Source organism: Mixophyes fleayi, chromosome 9, assembly GCF_038048845.1.
Source record: "Mixophyes fleayi isolate aMixFle1 chromosome 9, aMixFle1.hap1, whole genome shotgun sequence".
Lineage (NCBI taxonomy): Eukaryota > Metazoa > Chordata > Amphibia > Anura > Limnodynastidae > Mixophyes > Mixophyes fleayi.
In genome coordinates this window covers 110264709-110283876 of record NC_134410.1, presented here as the reverse complement: position 1 = coordinate 110283876, position 19168 = coordinate 110264709, and the positions used below count along the sequence as shown (strand labels likewise).

The window sequence follows — 19168 nt, the reverse complement described above, 5'->3', positions numbered from 1 at the left end:
ACAATAGTCTTTTAAGAAAATTATCTTATCTTTCATGAGAACAAAGTGCAGTTTAAAATGTTGTGTTGTCACATTTAAGCATTTTATTGTGAGATAGAATTCAAATTTGCAGGAAATCATGTAACATAAAGGTAGAGTATGTAATTAATGAATATAGATTGACTGGGGAATGCAAATTATATGCTTTAAAGGCCTATTTGTTTACAGATTGTTTTGTTTTTCAATACCTTTGTTGCAACAGTAATCCCTTACGTTACTACTCAAAAAATTGTATTTTCGGAACTGACATCTGAATATTTTGAGAGGAAAAACATCCAAAGCTGACAGCTTTCTGGACGTCCTGCAAGGATTGCTGTGGACAAGTCAGCATAATCCTTAAATTTAGGGTCTTACTACTTACAACTACTGGGACCTTCCATAACCATCTCTGCCTATCACCTGACACAGGGCTACAAGTAATAGCCAGCTCCTGATTGGATGATTATAGCGCTAATCCATTCAGATGCTGGGAGTCAGTTGTAGCCTGGGTCAGATAATCCCCTTTCAGGCACTCAGGGATGATTACAAAGACTGGACAGCAAAGGTCTCCAGTCATTTAAAGTACTGACACCCTGCTTTAAAGCATACCTCCCATTCTTTGGACCTTTAATTTTGGGACAAGGGCAGAGCGTTCGCAAGAATGGGGCATGGTCACGTCATGTTGAACCACAGCTGTGTCACATGTCCCATCCCCCGGTGTGAGCCCAGCTCTTCCAAAGTCTTTTTCCTCTGCTAAGACCCCTTTAATTATGTGTGCACCAGCAGCAGTTGTGCAGGGCACCCGTTAGCGGGACACATGTCCCAACAGTTCTGGAATGGGGGGATTTATCTTCCTCCTTGCAAACCTAGGAACTCTTCCAGTTTTCAGTGGCATCTCCCGAGAGCAGAAGTAGGTTTGCACCTTGTAGTGCCCTGGGTGGGCCGTCTTGGGACAATGGTGCAAAACCAAAGTGACTTGAGGTGCACATTCAGTGCGCTTCATGAATTAAGTACACAGGAGGGTGTATAAAGCACAACAAAAAATTGTTATATACCCTAAACGGGGCTTTAGGAGGGTGACCCGGAATGGCCAGACCCTTGCTAAGAGGTCTAGTAATACCATCTTCGGTCCCTGGTTATACCTAGTGGAACATGTCAGTTGCAAATCTGAAAAGGGCTTCAAAGACTTCCAAGAACGCTATATTTCTATAATGACATGACAAATTATACTATACACTCTGACCATTGGCTATAAAAATGCTTACTCTTTTATTTATTTACCAGTTTCTCTGTGCTGAACATATCCTTTGCATCCGACCCGGTATGCAAATAGGAAGGAGACAGTTTTAGCTGACATTCAAGTGAGACATTCACTGTGGGTTCTGGGAGACTATAAAAATCAATCACTGAGACAAATTATCATTAGATGTCATGAAGGATCTGATATGATTTCATGTGGTGATGACAAATTGACTTAAGAGGAATGTGACTCATATAGTATAAAAAATATTCAGATCTAGGAAAAATATATAATCTATTAAAGAGTGTAAACAATGTTATATATTCCATTCATGTGATATATCTTCAAGGTTATTCACCAGTTTATTTAAAGGAAAACATAGACCAAAATACACCATTCAATTATACTATTAATATTTACCTTTAGGTGACATACATATGGCATGTAAGCTGCTCTTGTACAGCCATATTCATCCATGTATGTTTACAAACAGGTATTTCATTTGAGAAAAGACCTTCTATAGCATTAAGGTGACATGACAGGGTTAGTGGAGGCAGTATCACGAATTATCTGGAGACTCTGGTGGGGAGGGGTTAGTTTGAGATATATATCATTGCCATTTGCTTGGCATTTAAAAGTAAATATCAGGAACTTGTATAAAGGCTATATTATCTCTATCAGCAGCCTGTTCTTGTGAAGATGTTTGTCCCATTTTCCAGACAGAAATGAAATCATGACAAGGTCTGATGTTTGCTATGATACTGGCATAGAAACTGCATGAGAAAAGCATGTGTAATTCGATATCACTCACTATGATATATTAGGAGACTTTTATCTTATTGGTGGTGGGTAGATATAGGTATACATTAACAAAACCATGGGTATTGTTCAAATACACCACTCACATCTCCCCAACATATTTTATAAAATGCTTAATGATTGATGTTGTAACCTGGAAACAGTCCCCTCTTTACTCCCCCTCTTACCACTATTTTATAATAAAAGATAATGCACAGCATAGTTGGCCTGCTCTCCCGGAACGTCCGGGAATCTCCAGAATATTTGGGAGTTCTCCCAGACTCCTGGGAGAGCAGGGCAACCTCCCGCATCCTGCCCACTTAGTGAAGTGGTTGGGGACGGGGCTAATCACGTCATCCTGACCAACCCCCTGCTGTAATAGGACAAATTGGAATAGTTAAGCCGAGGGACAGGGACTAATTACATGATTTGCTGGCCACGCCCCCAGGAAGCAGCAGTTCGGCTTCGACCAATGCTCATAATATCACAGTGAGGGTCATTTACTCTCTCGATATCAATAAATGGGTAATAATTTCACCCGGACGCACCCTTATCCTTAAACATGGGTATCACTTATCCCAAGGATCCGAGAATCCGCTTCTGTACTGGGCTGACAGAACGCGACTGGCAAGGTGGTGCCTGTACCGAAACCAAAGTTGACTTTTCGAAGGGAAGCGGGTGCAGCCATCACATAAATAAAACGAATGTGCACCCACTAAGCATCGGAAGCCGACTGCTCAATGTTTTCCGGCTAAAACAAAATTTCATACCATACTTTGGCACCCAAAGCACCAGCAAAAAGTGTTCCGCGTCTGGAGAAGCCAAGAACCGACAGCAAGCCTAAGGGTAGTGAACCCAAACCAACCTGCCCACTACTGGTATCAAAAAATTAGCCTCGAGCAGGTTTTGGCACCCAAGGCACCTACTGAGGATCTTCAATAAACTAGGGTAGAGGACGGGCAACTTATTCTAAAGACTAGAGGCAGAATACTATCAGCCAGAGTGATTTATAGTGTGTCCTAAGAGACCTCCCATAGTGACACAGCAATGGACATACCCCGGACTCACTTGCCTGCTCACTTTGACTCCTTAGAGAGGGACAAACAAATAGTTGAGAGCACAAACCTCAGCTTTAAATTTCCTTAGGGTTTAGTTCATCCCTCAGTTATAATAACTAGTGTGCAAGAGTCTACAGCACACAAGTCCTTTATTTCAAAGGTGTATGAACTTTCAGTTATCAATATTTTTGCAACTGTCCTCTGTAATGACAGTCACACTGTATGCAAATTAGAGGGAGGAGCCGTGTAACTCCAAACTTCAGGGCACCATATGAGGCATAGACTCCATATAGGACATACAATAATGTGAGTGTGTGTGTACAACTTTATTTGTTCCCAGCTAGGAACAAAACAAACACTGCTTCAGTGAAAGGGGTGTCCCTTACAGTGGTGCAGGTAGAGTGCACACTGTATACGGCCCCTTGAGTACTTCACCCTCTTTGCTGAATCTCCTAATATCTCTATAGTTACACTCTTGGGTACAGGGGCCAATGATATGAAATTTGTATAGTAATTTATTTATTGTGTCACAGAGCTGTGTAGTATGCATTGCATATGATAAACCTCTAGGAGACAATATATGCAAAAGAAGATGGCCCCAGCAATTAATGAAAGACTATTAAAAAAAGAAGTATTAAGTGTAAAACAGGTTGCCTTATAGAGATGACCTACTAGCAAGTAGTAATAGCAACTAGTAATATGTGCAAATGTATCCAACATTTTGAGGATTCTGACAGATCTGATTATATTGCCTGTTTGTGAAATGTGAGACGTGGCTTCTCATCTAATACATAATTACATCTTATATCAATCATTTTTTTATACATTCCAACTAAAGGGCCAAGAAAGAAATAACATCTAACAAATAGGATAATTACACATACAAACAATATATTATTTTTAATATTATTTATATAGCAGCAATATATTCTACAGCATTTTACAGTTAAAGAACAGACTCCAACTTATCTTTAAGGAGGCAAGATTAGCTATTAGGTGAAGTTCTCACCAACACATTGGGACTAATTTACAAACGGAAAACAATGTACCCCAATACTGCATTTTGTGGAAATGCACCAATTTATCTGGCTAGTGTATACATAGTGTTCATGTGTATGCTGCGATACATTTGAATGTTTTATTACGTTGGCATAAATGCACCAGAAAATGCAAATTCCTAAATAAAGTTCTCTTAGAAGGAGCAAAGGGCGTCTCATTGAAAGCACAGGCCAAGGCTCGATCACTGCCACCGCCAGGACAAAAATCAAGTCCTTTTGCAATAAACATGCTCTGAGGGCTCCCAATTAAACAGAAATGCTTTGTGTGAACAGATGGGCTTGCTCTGCCACCTGATCCACCATGCTTTATGGGGATTTTCTGGGTTGTCAGCAACAGGTCATCACTGACAACTCCTTCTGGGGCCACTTAGCCAAGACAGCCACTCATGGATGTTAGAATTTACTGTGCACCAACATGGTACCTCCAGCTGTAGGAGAGTAATCATTGCCTCCACCAGGTTCCTTCACCGACACCTGGAACTTCTGGGTAGTGATTAAATCCTTCTGTCTGCTTACAGTGGATAATGGGCATGACCATTGATCAGCCTTGTCATTTGAATTTTACTTGCATTCTCTTTAGGGGTGGGTTGTGTTTGCACCCCTTCCACATGCAGCGAAAGCTATTGAGTCTGAGGGATCCCATCTTCCTCTCATTCCATTCTCGACTCTCTGCAATCAGGCTTCTGCCCCCAACATTCCACTGAAACTGCTCTCACACAGGTAACCAATGATCTACTTACTGCAAAATCTAATGGTAATTTCTCCATACTCATTCTCCTGGACCTCTCTGCTGCTTTTGACACTGTTGATCACCCTCTTCTCCTACACACCCTTCACTTCATTGGCCTTCGTGACACAGTTCTTTCCTGGTTCACTTCCAAACTTTGAACCTCTCCTTTAGTGTTTCTACCTCTGGCACATCCTCCCCTCCACTCCCACTATCTGTTGGGGTCCCACAAGGCTCTGTTCTTTGCCCTTTACTTTTTTCATTGTGCACCTCTTCTCTTGGGGCACAGATTCACTCATTCGGCCTCCAATACCACCTCTACGCTGATGATATCCAAATCTATATCTCTTCCCCTGACCTCTCTCCTTCTGTACTATCTTGTGTAACCAACTGTCATTCTGCTATCTCCACATTGATGTCCCAACGCTACCTAAAGCTCAACATGTCCAAACAGAGCTTATTATCTTCCCTCCTGCCAGAGTCACCAGTTGCCCTCAAATCTCACTCACTGTCAATACACCACACTTTCCTCAGTCTCCCAAGCCCGCTGTCTTGGTGTCACACTTGACTCCGCCCTTTGCTTTATTCCTCACATCCAGACTCTCTCCCAGTCCTGTCAACTCCACCTTAAAAACATTGCCAGCATACGCCCTATTCTTACTCAACATGCTCGTCATCTCCTGTCTTGACTACTGCAAACTCCTGCTATCTGGCATTCCTGACAACCATATATCCACACTTCAATCCATCCTAAATGCTGCTGCAAGACTGATCTTCCTCTCTCACCGTTTGACATCTGCTCCACCACTTTGCAAATCCCTACACTAGCTCCCTGTGTCCTCCAGAATCAAATTCAAATTACTTAACCTAACCTACAAAGCCCTCAACAACACTACCCCTGCATACATCTAAAATCTCATTTCAAAATACTCTCCCTCCCGTCCTTAGATCTTGTCTGGTCTCTGATAACCACCTCTCACTCCCGCCTACAAGACTTCTCCCGTGCTGCTCCTCAGTTATGGAATTCCCTACCACACTCAATCAGACTTACCCACAGTCTTCAAATCTTTAGATGCTCTTTGAAAACCCATCTCTTTTTTAGACGTGACCTTATCCTTGATAACACTATTCACACTAATGCACCCTCACAACTATCCCAATCTCCACTCTGAGCCACACTCGCTCCTCGTTTCAGCTGTGCCCTCTTCCCTTTACAATGTAAGCTCTCTAATGAGCAGAGTCCTCCATACCCTTTGTATTTATATCTCCATTAATTTTATCTGCCTTGTCTGTTCTTGTTTTATGTATGTCCTGTTTTATGTATGTCCTTGTCTTCCCTACTATACGGCACTGCGGAGCACTGTGGCGCCTTACAAATCTACGATAATAATATAATCAAAATAATAATTTGATAAGGTCTCCAGCTCAGACTGACATCTAGGTCTTTTCCCCCTGGCGTATAGCACCATCTCCAAGCTGAATTTAGCTCCAGGATGTTTAGAGCCAGATCACTTGAGCACAGTCTGCAGCCCCCAGCACCCAGAGCTCTCTAAACTGCACTGAGGTAGTAGCTGGGGCTCCCAATAGACAGCTTGTCTTCTGCTGCCCTTCGGCCACCAACTTGGAGATCAGAATGTGACAGCTGGGCACTCCCATTGGAATTACGACTCATGGGTTGTGCTTGGGACCCGAGAGTGGCAATTTTATATTTTATATATAACTCCTTAATACAGTCTTTTTAAGTTTTAATCCATTGATACTGAAAGAAAATATTAGCTAAGCAGAAGTGATGTACTAATACAGGTAGATTATTTTGATATATTTCTGGTAATTGCTCTTAATGAATTGTGTAATATATTTTTTTGTATGTGAACCCATTTTGGAGTAAAAGTAATGTAATGTATACAGTATATTATACTCTTATTACGGATTGAGGCGCATGAAATGATGTTCAAGCATATCCATTCAGTAATGTCTGTTCTGGTCCGTCCAGGCCCACCACCCTCTCTATTGCTTTGATATTGTTTCAGTCCTTCCCCCCCATTTTTGTGGTTGTTCTCTGTATTTTGTTTACAGTTTTCAAATTTGTGTTAAATAAATATTACTTAAAAAATAGCTTGTGTCGGTATGTGTAATGTTTCAAACAGGAGTGTTGCATAATTCTGTCCTTATTTGAAAATACAGTGCTGAAGGGTATAACCACAGGAATCATCTTTCAAACATTATACCAAGGTAGATGTTCCAAAATCTGTTTCTAACATTGAAAAATAATTTCCAGGGACACTTTGAGACTGAATAGCTGCAACTTAGATTATATATATGGCATTATTATTATTATATGTCTACAGAACTTGGTCATGATAACATACCTCCCAATTTTTGATTGTCACAAACAGGATAAGGAGGCTTCAGCACACTATAAAAGGTATGTAAAAAGACCACTTCGATGCTATACGCTCATGTCACTGGTGTGTGCAGTATAAAAGGGGCACCTGTCATCTCCCCAACTTCCTGGAATATTAAGTTATAAAGCCCAGAGAATAATATGCAACAGGGAGAATTGAATTCAATATGCAGAATAAACTGATTTGCATTGTGACATTGGTAAATAGGGTAATTTTTAGGATATAACATCAAAGGACAAATCTTTAAAACCTAGGACGAACCATGGAAAGCTATGTATTTCTGCGATATGATAATGTCCTGCTACTACTTTCTTTAATTTTTTTCTCCATTTGTGGAATTACAGGCTGGATTATTTCATTGATGTTGAATATATTTTTAACACCAGCTATTAATTCAGCCCCGACTATTGCAAATAAAGAAGTGGGTGGGAAAGAGGAGCAGAACATTATCACATTGTCACGAAATGCAGAGGGGTGCAAGGCAGACTTAAAATCTTCATGAAGTGGTTAGTAACTTTTACAAGATTTGGGAACCATGGTATTCATACCACAATACCTCACTACCAGACACCTCATGAATTGCGAGCAGTGCTCTAAGTGTAGAAGTGGCAAATCATAATCATCAACATTTATTTATATAGCGCCAGTAGATTCCGTAGAACTTTACAAGTGGGAACAAGCAGTAATAAAACAATACTGGGTAATACATACATACGTAGAGGTAAGAAGGCCCTGCTCGCAAGCTTACGATCTATGGGACAATGGTTTGATACACAAGGGTAAGTGCTACATCATATTGAATATTTGTCCAGCTAGAATACAAAGGTTACAAAGTATTTAGTGGGCTGTATGCTCAGTCACACAACTATGATGGTCAGAGGGTTGTTGTCTTGTGTTAGCTGTGCAGAGGGTGTTAATAGGGTAACCTATGGAAATTAAGAGGGTGGTAGAGGAATATTATAAGCTTGCCTGAAGAGGTGGGTTTTCAGAGAATGCTTGAAGGTTTGAAGACTAGAGGAAAGTCTTATTGTGCGAGGGAGTGAATTCCATAAAGTGGGTGCAGCCCGAAAAAAGTCCTGTAACCGAAGACGGGAGGATGTGATGAGAGTGGAAGAGAGATGCAGATCTTGTGCAGAACGGAGGTGTCCAGTTGGGAGATATTTTGAGACAAGTAAGGAAATGTATGTCGGTGCAATTTTGTTGTTGGCCTTGTATAGAAAATGTAAATGAATACACCATATTCCATCCCACTTCCACCGCTGGTTGTGAGTCAATACAGAGTGATCCCCTCCCCCTTTCCATACAATCCTTGCAGAACACAAGATTCGCAAAGTCAAGATATTATTCTGTTTAAATCATGGTTTTTTTTAAAGTTTATATGCACTTTTTTCGATAGAGTGGTCCTGGACCTGCAACTTACTAGAGTTTCTCCAAGACCTTGGCGTATGCCAGCCTACCTACTTACCTCATTAGAACCCAGGGTCGCTCTTTCGGAAACATTGTCACAATACATGCAGACTAATAACCCAGACGATACCTGCCTTTCAACTCATTGGTGTGCTTTGAAGACAGTCCTTCGAGGAGCAGCTAACCAAATAGGTGCCCGCTTAAAAAAGCAATATCTCCTACGCCAACGAACACTTAATCTGGCTACGTTGGAGTTTCAAAATGAAACACACCCCTCCAAACCCTTCAAATAGAAATAAATGGCGTAAGGAAACAGCTAAACACTATTTTTATATCCCGCATGAAATCATCCCTGGCCAAGCTGCAGCAGAAAATTAACACAGTGGGCTATAGAGCCAGTCGGCTCCTAGTCCAACCTTTAAGGGGTAAGCAAGTTAGGAATCGTATAAAAGCCCTTCATGACTCCAGAGGCAATAAAATATATAACCCAGCGGCCATAGCTAACCATTTTGCCAACTACTACGCTAAGCTTTACAACCTACAGGATGATAGTGACTCTATTAATCCAACAGAAGCCTCCATATCTGCATTCCTACATCATCAGAATCTTCCCTCGTTAGATGCAGATAGTTTAGAGTCGCTCAACCTTCGTTGATCCCAGCGGGAGGTTGAAGATGTTATTAAACGTCTCCCAAAAGACAAGGCTCTTGGCCCGGATGGTTTTATTAATGCATTCTATACCATGTTAGGGGCGGAGGTTGCCCCACTTCTTACTAACTTGTACAATAACGTCTCAAGGGGACGGCAGTTTCCTATCGGAAATGTTGGAAGCACTGATTATAACTATACCAAAACCTGGTAAGGATCACTCCGACTGCAAAAACTACAGACCCACAGCGTTGCTCAACACTGACTTGAAAATATATGTCAGATTGATTGCCGACCGTCTGAATCCCCTTTTACCACAGTTGATCCATCTGGATCAGGTAGGCTTTGTATTAGGCCGCCAGGTCACTGATAATACGCGTCGCATACTAGATGTTGTTGACCTTCTGTCCGTGTTCCATAAGGGAGTTGTCTTGCTTTCCCTAGATGCAGAGAAGGCCTTTGATAGACTCCACCGGATGTACACGAGGGAAGTATTGCTTAAACTTGGCTTACAGGGAAGTGTCTTACACTCTATATTAGCCTTATATCAGGGACCCTCTGCAAAAGTATTTAGCAACTTTTTTTTATCCTCCTCATTCCCCATCACTAACGGTACCAGGCAGGGGTGCCCTCTCTCCCCTTTAATGTATGTCCTTGCCAGAGACCCCTGGCCCATACAATTCGACAAACTGTTGACTTTCCGGGTATCACTATCCATTCACATAGGCATAAAGTATGTCTAGTTGCAGATGATGTCTTTTCATTTGTAACTAACCCGGAGACTTTGCTATTAACCTTGAAACATATTTTGGATCGTTATAGCGCGGCCTCATTCTATAAACTGAACATTACTAAATCTGAGGCCCTTCCTATTAATATACAGCAATCCTCACTTCTGAATTTACAAAAGAAATTTCCCTTTGTGTGGGTTAAAGAGTCCCTGCCATATTTAGGCATTCATATTCCTCCCACTCTATCTACTGTGTTTGAAGCCAATTTCTCTCTGATTTTTCTCCATCTTTCCTTTCTAGCTAAGAATTGGATTGATTTTGAGGTCTCCTGGTTGGGCCGTATAGCGGCATTCAAACTTATGTTGTTACCAAAACTTACGTATATTTTCCACACTATACCATATATTGTACCAAAACGAATGATGGCTCGGTTGCATACTTTGAAGATGACATATGTATGGAGGCAGAAACGCCCCCTTCTCACCCAAAAGCGCATGTCCCTTCCGAAGTCGAGGGGTGGCTTAATGCTTCCCAATTTAACATATTATCAGGAAGCCTGTATATTGAACCACCTACGAGATTGGTCGCTATCTCTAAGCCATGGGTTGATATTGAGATATTAAGCCTATGCGCAAACTATCCCTTAGTGGATCTCCTCTGGACTCCCGAATCTGACCGCCCCTTGGATGTCCAAAAACTACTCTCCATCTCAGACGCCCTGCTGGTGTGGGAAACAGTCATTGGGTTACATGCAAACTTTGCACTCCCGTCCCGTAATCTCTCCTTCCAAGCATTGTCAAAACTCATTCCGGATTTGAATGTCACCATATGGAGGGATAGAGGGATAGCCTCTCTATCTGGGTTGTTTGACCAGAGCCTTTTTCCCCCCTTTACCCTGCTTAGGGACAAATATAATCTACCAGCATCGGAGTTATTTAAATATCTGCAAATTAGACACTGGGTGGGGACGGACTCTAGAACTCCCTACGCCTTATCTCTGCCACCAGCTCCTGCCCTAGACAGATTAACAAAAGGTGCTACTAAAGGAGGAATAACATTTTGGTACCAGTACCTTCAGTCCTTGGTTCCAGCCTCCAAAGTCCCGGCCCAACTCCGATGGGAAGCAGATATTGGTTTAACCCTTACCCCGCAGCAATGGAAAAATATCTGCATATCCTCACATCGCATGTCCAAATGTACGTTAAGCTTCTCAACCTCACTCCAGACGGACTACATAAGATATGGCCAAGCCAATCAAAATATTGCTGGCGCCAATGCAGCCAGACAGCCGACGTTTATCATGTCTTTTGGACATGTCCGGTGATCCAGCCGCTCTGGAGAGAGGTCTTTGCCCTGATATCCAATGTTTTAGAAGCTTCTATTACACCAGATCCCAATTTAGCCTTTCTCCATATATATCCGTTCGCCATCCCCAAACATGACCGCTATTTATTAGGACATATCCTAATAGCTGCTAGAGCAGCAATAGCTCAGAGTTGGAAGTCCCCCTCCCCACCCAGTATCACCAGAGTTGTGTCAAAAATTCAATATAGTTTTGGAGACAACCGATATGCTCTATACTTCATCCGCTTCAGACCCCATCATGAAATGGGTTATGTGGCATGAATATGTCACGGACGGCCCTGGGAAATCTTGTGATGCTCCCGAATCCTCGCCTTCACCTTCCCCAGCAGCCCTTATAAAGGACCCTCAACCCAATGAACACGCTTTAACTATGTAATACTCAGGAAGTCTACGATTCACTATGTGTTTTTTCTATGAGCCGTAAGAAAGATCAATACGTATACTTCATACCTGTTACATCTTGTAAATATATTACTGATATAAGAATGTTGCCTCAACTGAGTGACTTCCCCCTCCCCCCTGCACGGGGGGAATCCCTGATATCCTCCCTCGACTGCCTCCTTATGTGTATTTGTCTTACCTGAGAAATGTGATTTTGCTTAGCTGACTCATCTTGTTGCCTTATAGCCAATTTGTTCTCGTATAGCTTAACGATTAGATACAGCTAGTATGTAGGAGTTATTCATTGTTTGCACAAAACTATGCCTATAGCAGATGGAGATAAACAACTGCCCCCTGGGGAGTATTCCTGTGTGAAAATGTGAGAATGTAGCAAGATCTGTGTAATGGGAAGCATGAGTGGTTAAAACCTTTTGGGGCATAGTTTTCTGTAATACGTGATTTTGTGCTATATAGATAGGGACTTGTAACTAATAAAGCAGAGCTAATTGTACACACAAAACATGCAGTGTATTTAATTCTCTCCAGCTGATGAGCTCATAACTGATAAACTGACACTTACAGGTGAACAATCTGATTTAGATTCGACAACATCTTACTTTATTTCTGTACCCCATACACCTTTGAAAAGTTCAATAAAAATTATTGAACATAAAGTTTATATGCACTTTTGATAAAACTTGTTATAGCAATTATTACCTCAACAGTATCACGGTTTCAATGTATTATGGCTTTGTTTTGTGCTTCACCTCTTTGCCTTGATTATTGTACACCTTTTAAAGACAAAACAGAGATGTTAAAAATATCTGAATAGAATGCCTCTTTAAAATATGATAGTATAATGCAGTGGTTCCCAAAACTTTTGCAGTTCGCTGCACCGTTAGAGTCTCCATAATTATTTCAAGGCACCCCTCCAAAATAATTATCGAGCAGTCCCGTTTTATAAGTAGTCAAAAAAAACTTAATAAGTATTTAGGTCAGGACAGAAATACTTATTTAGCTGTATGCAAAAATAATACACATAAATCCAAGGGAAAAGAATATTTTTATATATATTTTTTTCAATTATATTTCTGTCAAAGAATAATTTACAACTAACACACACTGTGCCCCCTGCATCCACACACTATGTACCCCTGCATCCACACTCTGTGCCCCCTGCATCCACACACTCTGTGCCACCTCAGCATCCGCTCTCTGCCCCCTCGCTGTGCCCCTTCTGCATCCATGCCCTGCCCCCTGGCTGTGCCCCCTCTGCAACCATGCTCTGCCCCCTCGCTGTACCCAATCTGTATCCCGCGTGGACAGTCAGAAGAAAAAAAAGAAAAAGAAAAAAAAAGAAAGAAAAAAAACTTACCAATCCGGCGGCGCCCGGGACCCAGCATCCTCCTCTCTCCTGCCGCGTCTCATTGAATATGTCGGGTGTGTTGACGTCACGCTCGGCATTCAGTGAGAAGCAAGAAGGGAGGAGGATGCTGGGTTCCGGGCGCAGCCGGATTGGTAAGTTTTTTTCTTTCTTTTTTTGCTTCTGACTGTCCACATCCTGTCAACGGCACCCCTGTGACAGCGTCGCGGCACCCCTGGGAGCCATGGCGCACAGTTTGGGAACCTAGGGTATAATGTATTGTAAAGGTCAAAGGTCTCACCATTTTGATTATCGGCTATTTATATAGCGCCACTAATTCTGCAGTGCTGTACAGAGAACTCACTCACATCAGTCCCTGCCCTATTGGAGCTTAAGGTCTACATTCCCTAACATATAGATACACCGAGAGACTAAGGTCAATTTAATAGCAGCCAATTAACCTAGTAGTATGTTTTTTGGAGTATGGGAGGAAACTGAAGCACCCGGAGGAAACCTACGAACTCCACACAGATAAGACCATAGTGGGGAATTGATCTCATGGCACCAGTGCTGTGAGGCAGAGGTGCAGATCACTAAGCCATGGTGTTCCCCCTTATTACTTTATATATATACACACAAAAGTAGCTGATCTACTCACATACCATAAGGTTTGCTAGTTCTGGTAACTTTGCATCCCCCATATTACACTAGATATGCTCCTGTAATATACCAGTGTGTGGTTATATAGGCTTCTTATAATAACAGCAGCCATTACGCAGCGTCTCATGCCTGCAGATCACGTGACCGGACCTGGCACAGGGCCAGAGGCAGTAGCCGCGTGATGACGTGATCACGTGTTGCAGCAGTGACGTGTCCTGGTCACCTGACACGGACAGATCTCCTCATTCACTTCTGTCTGCAGAGCCGGGGAGTAGAAGGAAGATGGCGAGTCAGTCAGCGGGGATCCAGCAGCTCCTCCAGGCCGAGAAGAGAGCGGCCGAGAGAGTGGGAGAGGCTAGGAAACGTGAGCCACATAGTTACTATACTTATCTGTTCCATATCCCGATAATCTGATACCTGTTGCGCTCTCTGTAGAGACAGATACTTATACGCTCTCTCTAGCTCTTTTGGAACTACAAGTCCCGGCATGCCCTACAAGTTCTCTGGTTGGCAAAGAATGCTGGGGGTTGTAGTCCCACAATACTTTGAAAGGCATACTATGCCTGCTTCTGCTTTACACTAATACAGGTCTGTGTTTAAGCTAGTCAGCCATAGCCGTGGAAGAGATGCTTGCAGACTGGTCATCTGATTCCTATACAACATGCATTTTTTATGTGTAATGCTGAAGTTAGCTATGCTTGTGGCACTTGTGTTCATACCACAGTGGCTGTGTCAGGTGCTAGTGGCTACCACCCGTTTCATTATGTATTTGACTCTTCAGATAGGCTCCCAAGTGCCCCTTCATTAATTTGAATTGGATTTGTAAAAATGAAACGCAATAGGTGTTGATGATTATATGATTTTTAAAGATCTGAAAAGGTCATTATAAATTGGCTAAATATATCAATGATCCCCCCCCCCCCCCATTGGACTCTAAACTCATAACTTTGTGTTTAAAATTTTAAAATGGAACACGCCCTATTTCTCATTTAATGCACAATACTGCTACAGTAGTATCTATTGGAAAATGTGTAATGTATGGCATACGCGTTAAAGGTGTATCTATAAAACAAGCGTTTGTCTTTATGCTTTTTTAACCATTTTCCCAACACATATGTGTGGACGATCCCTTAATGCCATACCTCCACACCCTCTTGCTGCTTTCTTCTGCTGTTTTCAAAATCTCTGTATCCTTTACCACCTATGAAAGCTTTTATTAATTTTGTTGTTGTTCTTTTACTGGAAGTGAATGTGTCGTTTTTAGCACCCACCCATCCAGCCCGCATCTTCAGACCAGTAACTAATCATCTAGACTTGTACGTTCCATTAAAACCCACTACATTGGTGTCCCAGAACCTGTTTCTGGAGTTACCTAATTGTCAGATATGTCATATATTCTATTGGGAAATAAATGTTATGGGGTCAAAAAACAACGGCACACTGACATTTGGGGTTCTGGAGTAATGGCATACTGACACTTGGATTCATTAGAGCTCCGCTCTACTAAATGAATGAACTGAGAGATTAGATGTATGTGTACCCATTGGTGCTAAGGTTTTTCAGGGAGAAAATGTATCCAATATATTGATGGCTTGCACTAAAGTTTTGACATACCACTTGTGACCAATGAATCTATAGGTAAAGATGCATTATAGGCCAGGGGGTAAATGTATTAAAAAATGCATTTTGGAAGTCGTCGATATTCGGTGAGTTTGACAGCTTTATTTAAAACTGCAAATGTTGCCTTTAAACACATTGCTGTTTTAAATTTAGCTGTCAAACTCTGCGAATATCATCGACTTGCAGAAAGTGCTGTTTAATACATGTACCCCCCGGCCTATAATGCATCTTTACCTATAAATTCATTGGTCACAAGTGGCATGTCAATACATTTACCCCCAGATCTCAGCTCTCATCCTCAGGGTCTATTGAACAGTTCATATGTTCTGCAAAACATAAACATCCCCAAGGTAATCAGATGGATTAACCCTGCTGTCTTCAAACATTGATCTATTGAAAATCTGACTTTTACTCAAACACAATCATGCATTGTTAGTGATCCCTGTTCATAGGTTGAGTTAAGCAATGCTGTGTTTAACTATCCAGTCAAAGCACATAGTTGATTATGTTGAGATAAATCTTTTTTTCCTACGATATAGTGTTTTTTTATGCCAATCCACTTTGAAGCAGATGTATTGCACCTACAGGTATACCTATACCTATATCGCTGTTTGTGTGACACCTCCAGGGACAAACACAGGATTTGCAGAGGGGGGTTTCCACACCACGCCGCCAGTCGGCGTGACCAGCGTGCATGGGGGTGTGGCTATAATTTTAGACAGTGCTTGGCTGCTCTCCAACTCTTCCTATCCCCATAATATACACAGGCAATGCTGCGTGCACTACTGTTAGGTGCATGCGGCTCTCCCTTTTCAAGCAGAGCTGTGTGAAGCGGGGGCAGGGTGCAGCCACCTCAATTATACAGTGCTCCAGGCTTGGAGGGGGATTTTCAGGGACTAGGAAACCCCCCCTCGGTTTGCCTATGACCTCGCTCATTGATCTTGTCTGTACCCAGCTCACCCCCTAGGCTATGCATGTGAATTTTATACCTCTCGCTTATTATATTTAATTTCCAAGTGACACCTAAGAAGATGTGGGAGAAGTGTTTTTGGCACTCCTGATGACTGTGGGTGGTACTTTGTGTCATATGTCCTAGTGAAGTGCCAGATGACTTGTGATTCCTCCTGTCTTCTAATCCAGGAAAGAACAGACGTCTGAAACAAGCCAAAGAGGAAGCACAGGCGGAGATCGAGCAGTACCGGCTGCAGCGCGAGAAAGAGTTCAAGGCTAAAGAGGCTGCAGTATGTATTTAGCTAGTGCTGGAACATCATGCGGTGGAGGGTAAAATGGTAGCCGTACCATATCGTAGAGATGATTATATTAAATGTTAATATAGTTCTACCTTTTGGGTGTAATACTATAGTTTCCATAGTTAAATGGTTGAGAGCTTTAGGTGTCCTACACAGTGGAGGCAGCCATTTTGTATGTTGAACCAATATTTATGAAAATGCAGAATAAAGGTCACTAGGAGCTTTTTGTGAGAACGCTGCTTATCATTTGTTAGGATGCTGTGGCATTACTTAGGGCCTTTATACTGGACCCGTTGCTTGCCCACAATGAAGGTGGCCATTTTGAGTGCCATTCTGATTTTTCTGAATCAATGTAGCCTATGAAATTACTTGGAACTAACAGTGCTGACTATGGGATAATTCTGTGAAAGTAATATGTGTAGCAAAATAGCAGGTATAACTGTTAAATTCAGCAAATCAGGACACCATTCACCAATATATAAGTAATGCTAAAGGTTTGCCTTGTTTGGGATCTGTTGTATTGGATTATTAACCTACAATATTACCATCCACACAGAGCAGGCAGCCGTTTTATGGGCTAAATCACTATTCATTAGAATGGAGCCTATTAATTGACTTGGAGCCAGTGAATTAATAGGCTGGTGAAAGCTGCACTAACAGGATGAAACAAAAAAACATTCCATATCTAGCACTCTCTGCATCGTAGCCCTAGGAAAAACTGCTGCATGGAGCAGCCGTCACGGCTCGGTGAATCCTCTAACAGCCCTGACTGAAAAAAATGGCTGTATGATTCTCTGGAGGTGGTGTGTGAGCGGGACTGCTAATCAGAAGCTGAGATCACAGATATTGTGGCTTCTGATTGGTCCTTTTGCTCACACACCACCTCTGCAGCCATTTTAAAGAGGACAAACGTAAAGGTTTGCCAGATTAGGTGGTAATGTAGCTTTAAAGTTTCTAGAGGGTCAATGGCAATGTTTTAAAGGAGTATATTACATTTTAAAATACACTGTCTTTCTATAAATGTCCAGTAAATATAGGATGTATATTGTACACAAAAAAATATTTGGCTGATTATATGCATTAATTAACATAAGTGGAAGTTGGCTTTTTGCTTGCTTGATTTAGATACAATTAGGTAACGGCTATTGATTTCAGTGTAACATGGTCAAATTATGAGATCTAGTAGAACAATTCCATGTATGCACCAAACAAATCTGATACATAAGGTTTGATGCCCGTTAGTGGGTTAGCTGTTCTTTAACTACTTGAGTGCCGTTTTAAAACAGCAGCACCAGTCTTCTGAGATCGCTGACACTGGTGGTCCAGAGGAAATCGGGGAGGAGGTCGTTCTGTTTGGTTTCTGGCACCCTGAATATCATATATATGGTGTTGCTATTTTCAGATTACATCTATAGGTAAATTAATGGGCTTGCATTAACCAGTTATGAAGTTAAGGGGAGAAGCGTCACAACAAAACTTACAGGGTATAAATCAGGCCTGTCCAACCTGATGCCCTCCAGGTGTTGTGAAACTACAAGCCCCAGCATGCTTTGCCGGTAGACAACCAGTTGATAGCTGGAAGGGCATGCTGGGACTTGTAGTTTCACAACACCTGGAGGGCAGCAGGTTGGACAGGCCTGATTTATACCCTGTAATTTCTTTTTAAATTACCCTATTTAACATTACTTGATAGTTCTCCTTTAATACTTTCAGTACATGTTTCCAGCAGATGTAAACATATATCTAGGACATTAGTGTGCATACACAATCCACTTTACTGGCAAGTTTCTTATCAGTGGCCCCATGTCCTTGACCCATCTGACTGTATCTCCTCTCTTAGGCTTTGGGCTCCCACGGTAGCTGCAGTGAAGAGATGGAGAAGGAGACCACCGAGAAGATGTCCATCATCGAGGAGAATTACAGGAAGCATAGAGAGCTGGTTTTAGATCAGATATTGGCCTTCGTGTGTGACGTAAAACCAGAAATCCATATCAACTATCGCGTCAATGGCTAGAGCCGTCCCGAGCGCGGATGAGTCGGCTCCGCCCTCCCTTACCGCTGTCTCGTGTTATTTATTGTGCCCCTGGCACAGCTGTTTTCCTGGAGTTAGCACAGCCCCACTGGAGGGGAGATCTGTATGGTCATAGTAATGTGGAGCCCTAAGTGGGTGCCAGTAGGATGTATGGGCACAGCAATGTCACCAGAGCCTTACACAAAGGGTTAACCCTTACACAAGTTGAGGTTTCCTGTTCTGTGAAAGGGGAAGTGATGATGGATGGGGGTTGGTATGAGGATGGGGGTGGGTGAGCTGTCTGTGATCTAGTTTGAGGAAGGAGTGTTTGTGAATCAGGTCTTCCTCAGATTTTTTTAATGGTTCTTAGTTTGCTTTTCCTCTCCTACCTTTTCTAAAAGTAAAATGTTTTCCGTTTTCCTTCATAA

At 42.1% G+C, this 19168-nt stretch overlaps 2 protein-coding genes across 3 annotated transcripts in view; one reads left to right on the top strand and one right to left on the bottom strand.

Moving 5' to 3' along the window:
- WHRN (whirlin) overlaps positions 1-14015 on the bottom strand; it is a 112607-nt gene extending 98592 nt beyond the window's left edge. For both annotated transcript variants that reach the window (XM_075184882.1, XM_075184883.1), the window contains exons 1-2: positions 13862-14015; positions 12554-12627 (exon numbers count right to left, since the gene is read on the bottom strand). The gene's annotated coding sequence lies outside the window, so the exon portion shown is untranslated. The remainder of the gene's footprint in view (positions 1-12553; positions 12628-13861) is intronic.
- Positions 14016-14063: 48 nt separating this feature from the next.
- ATP6V1G1 (ATPase H+ transporting V1 subunit G1) lies at positions 14064-19168 on the top strand. The gene is made up of 3 exons (XM_075184884.1): positions 14064-14223; positions 16620-16720; positions 18570-19168. The coding sequence occupies exons 1-3, from the start codon at positions 14142-14144 to the stop codon at positions 18741-18743; spliced, it is 357 nt and encodes a 118-aa protein (XP_075040985.1). The 5' UTR covers positions 14064-14141; the 3' UTR covers positions 18744-19168.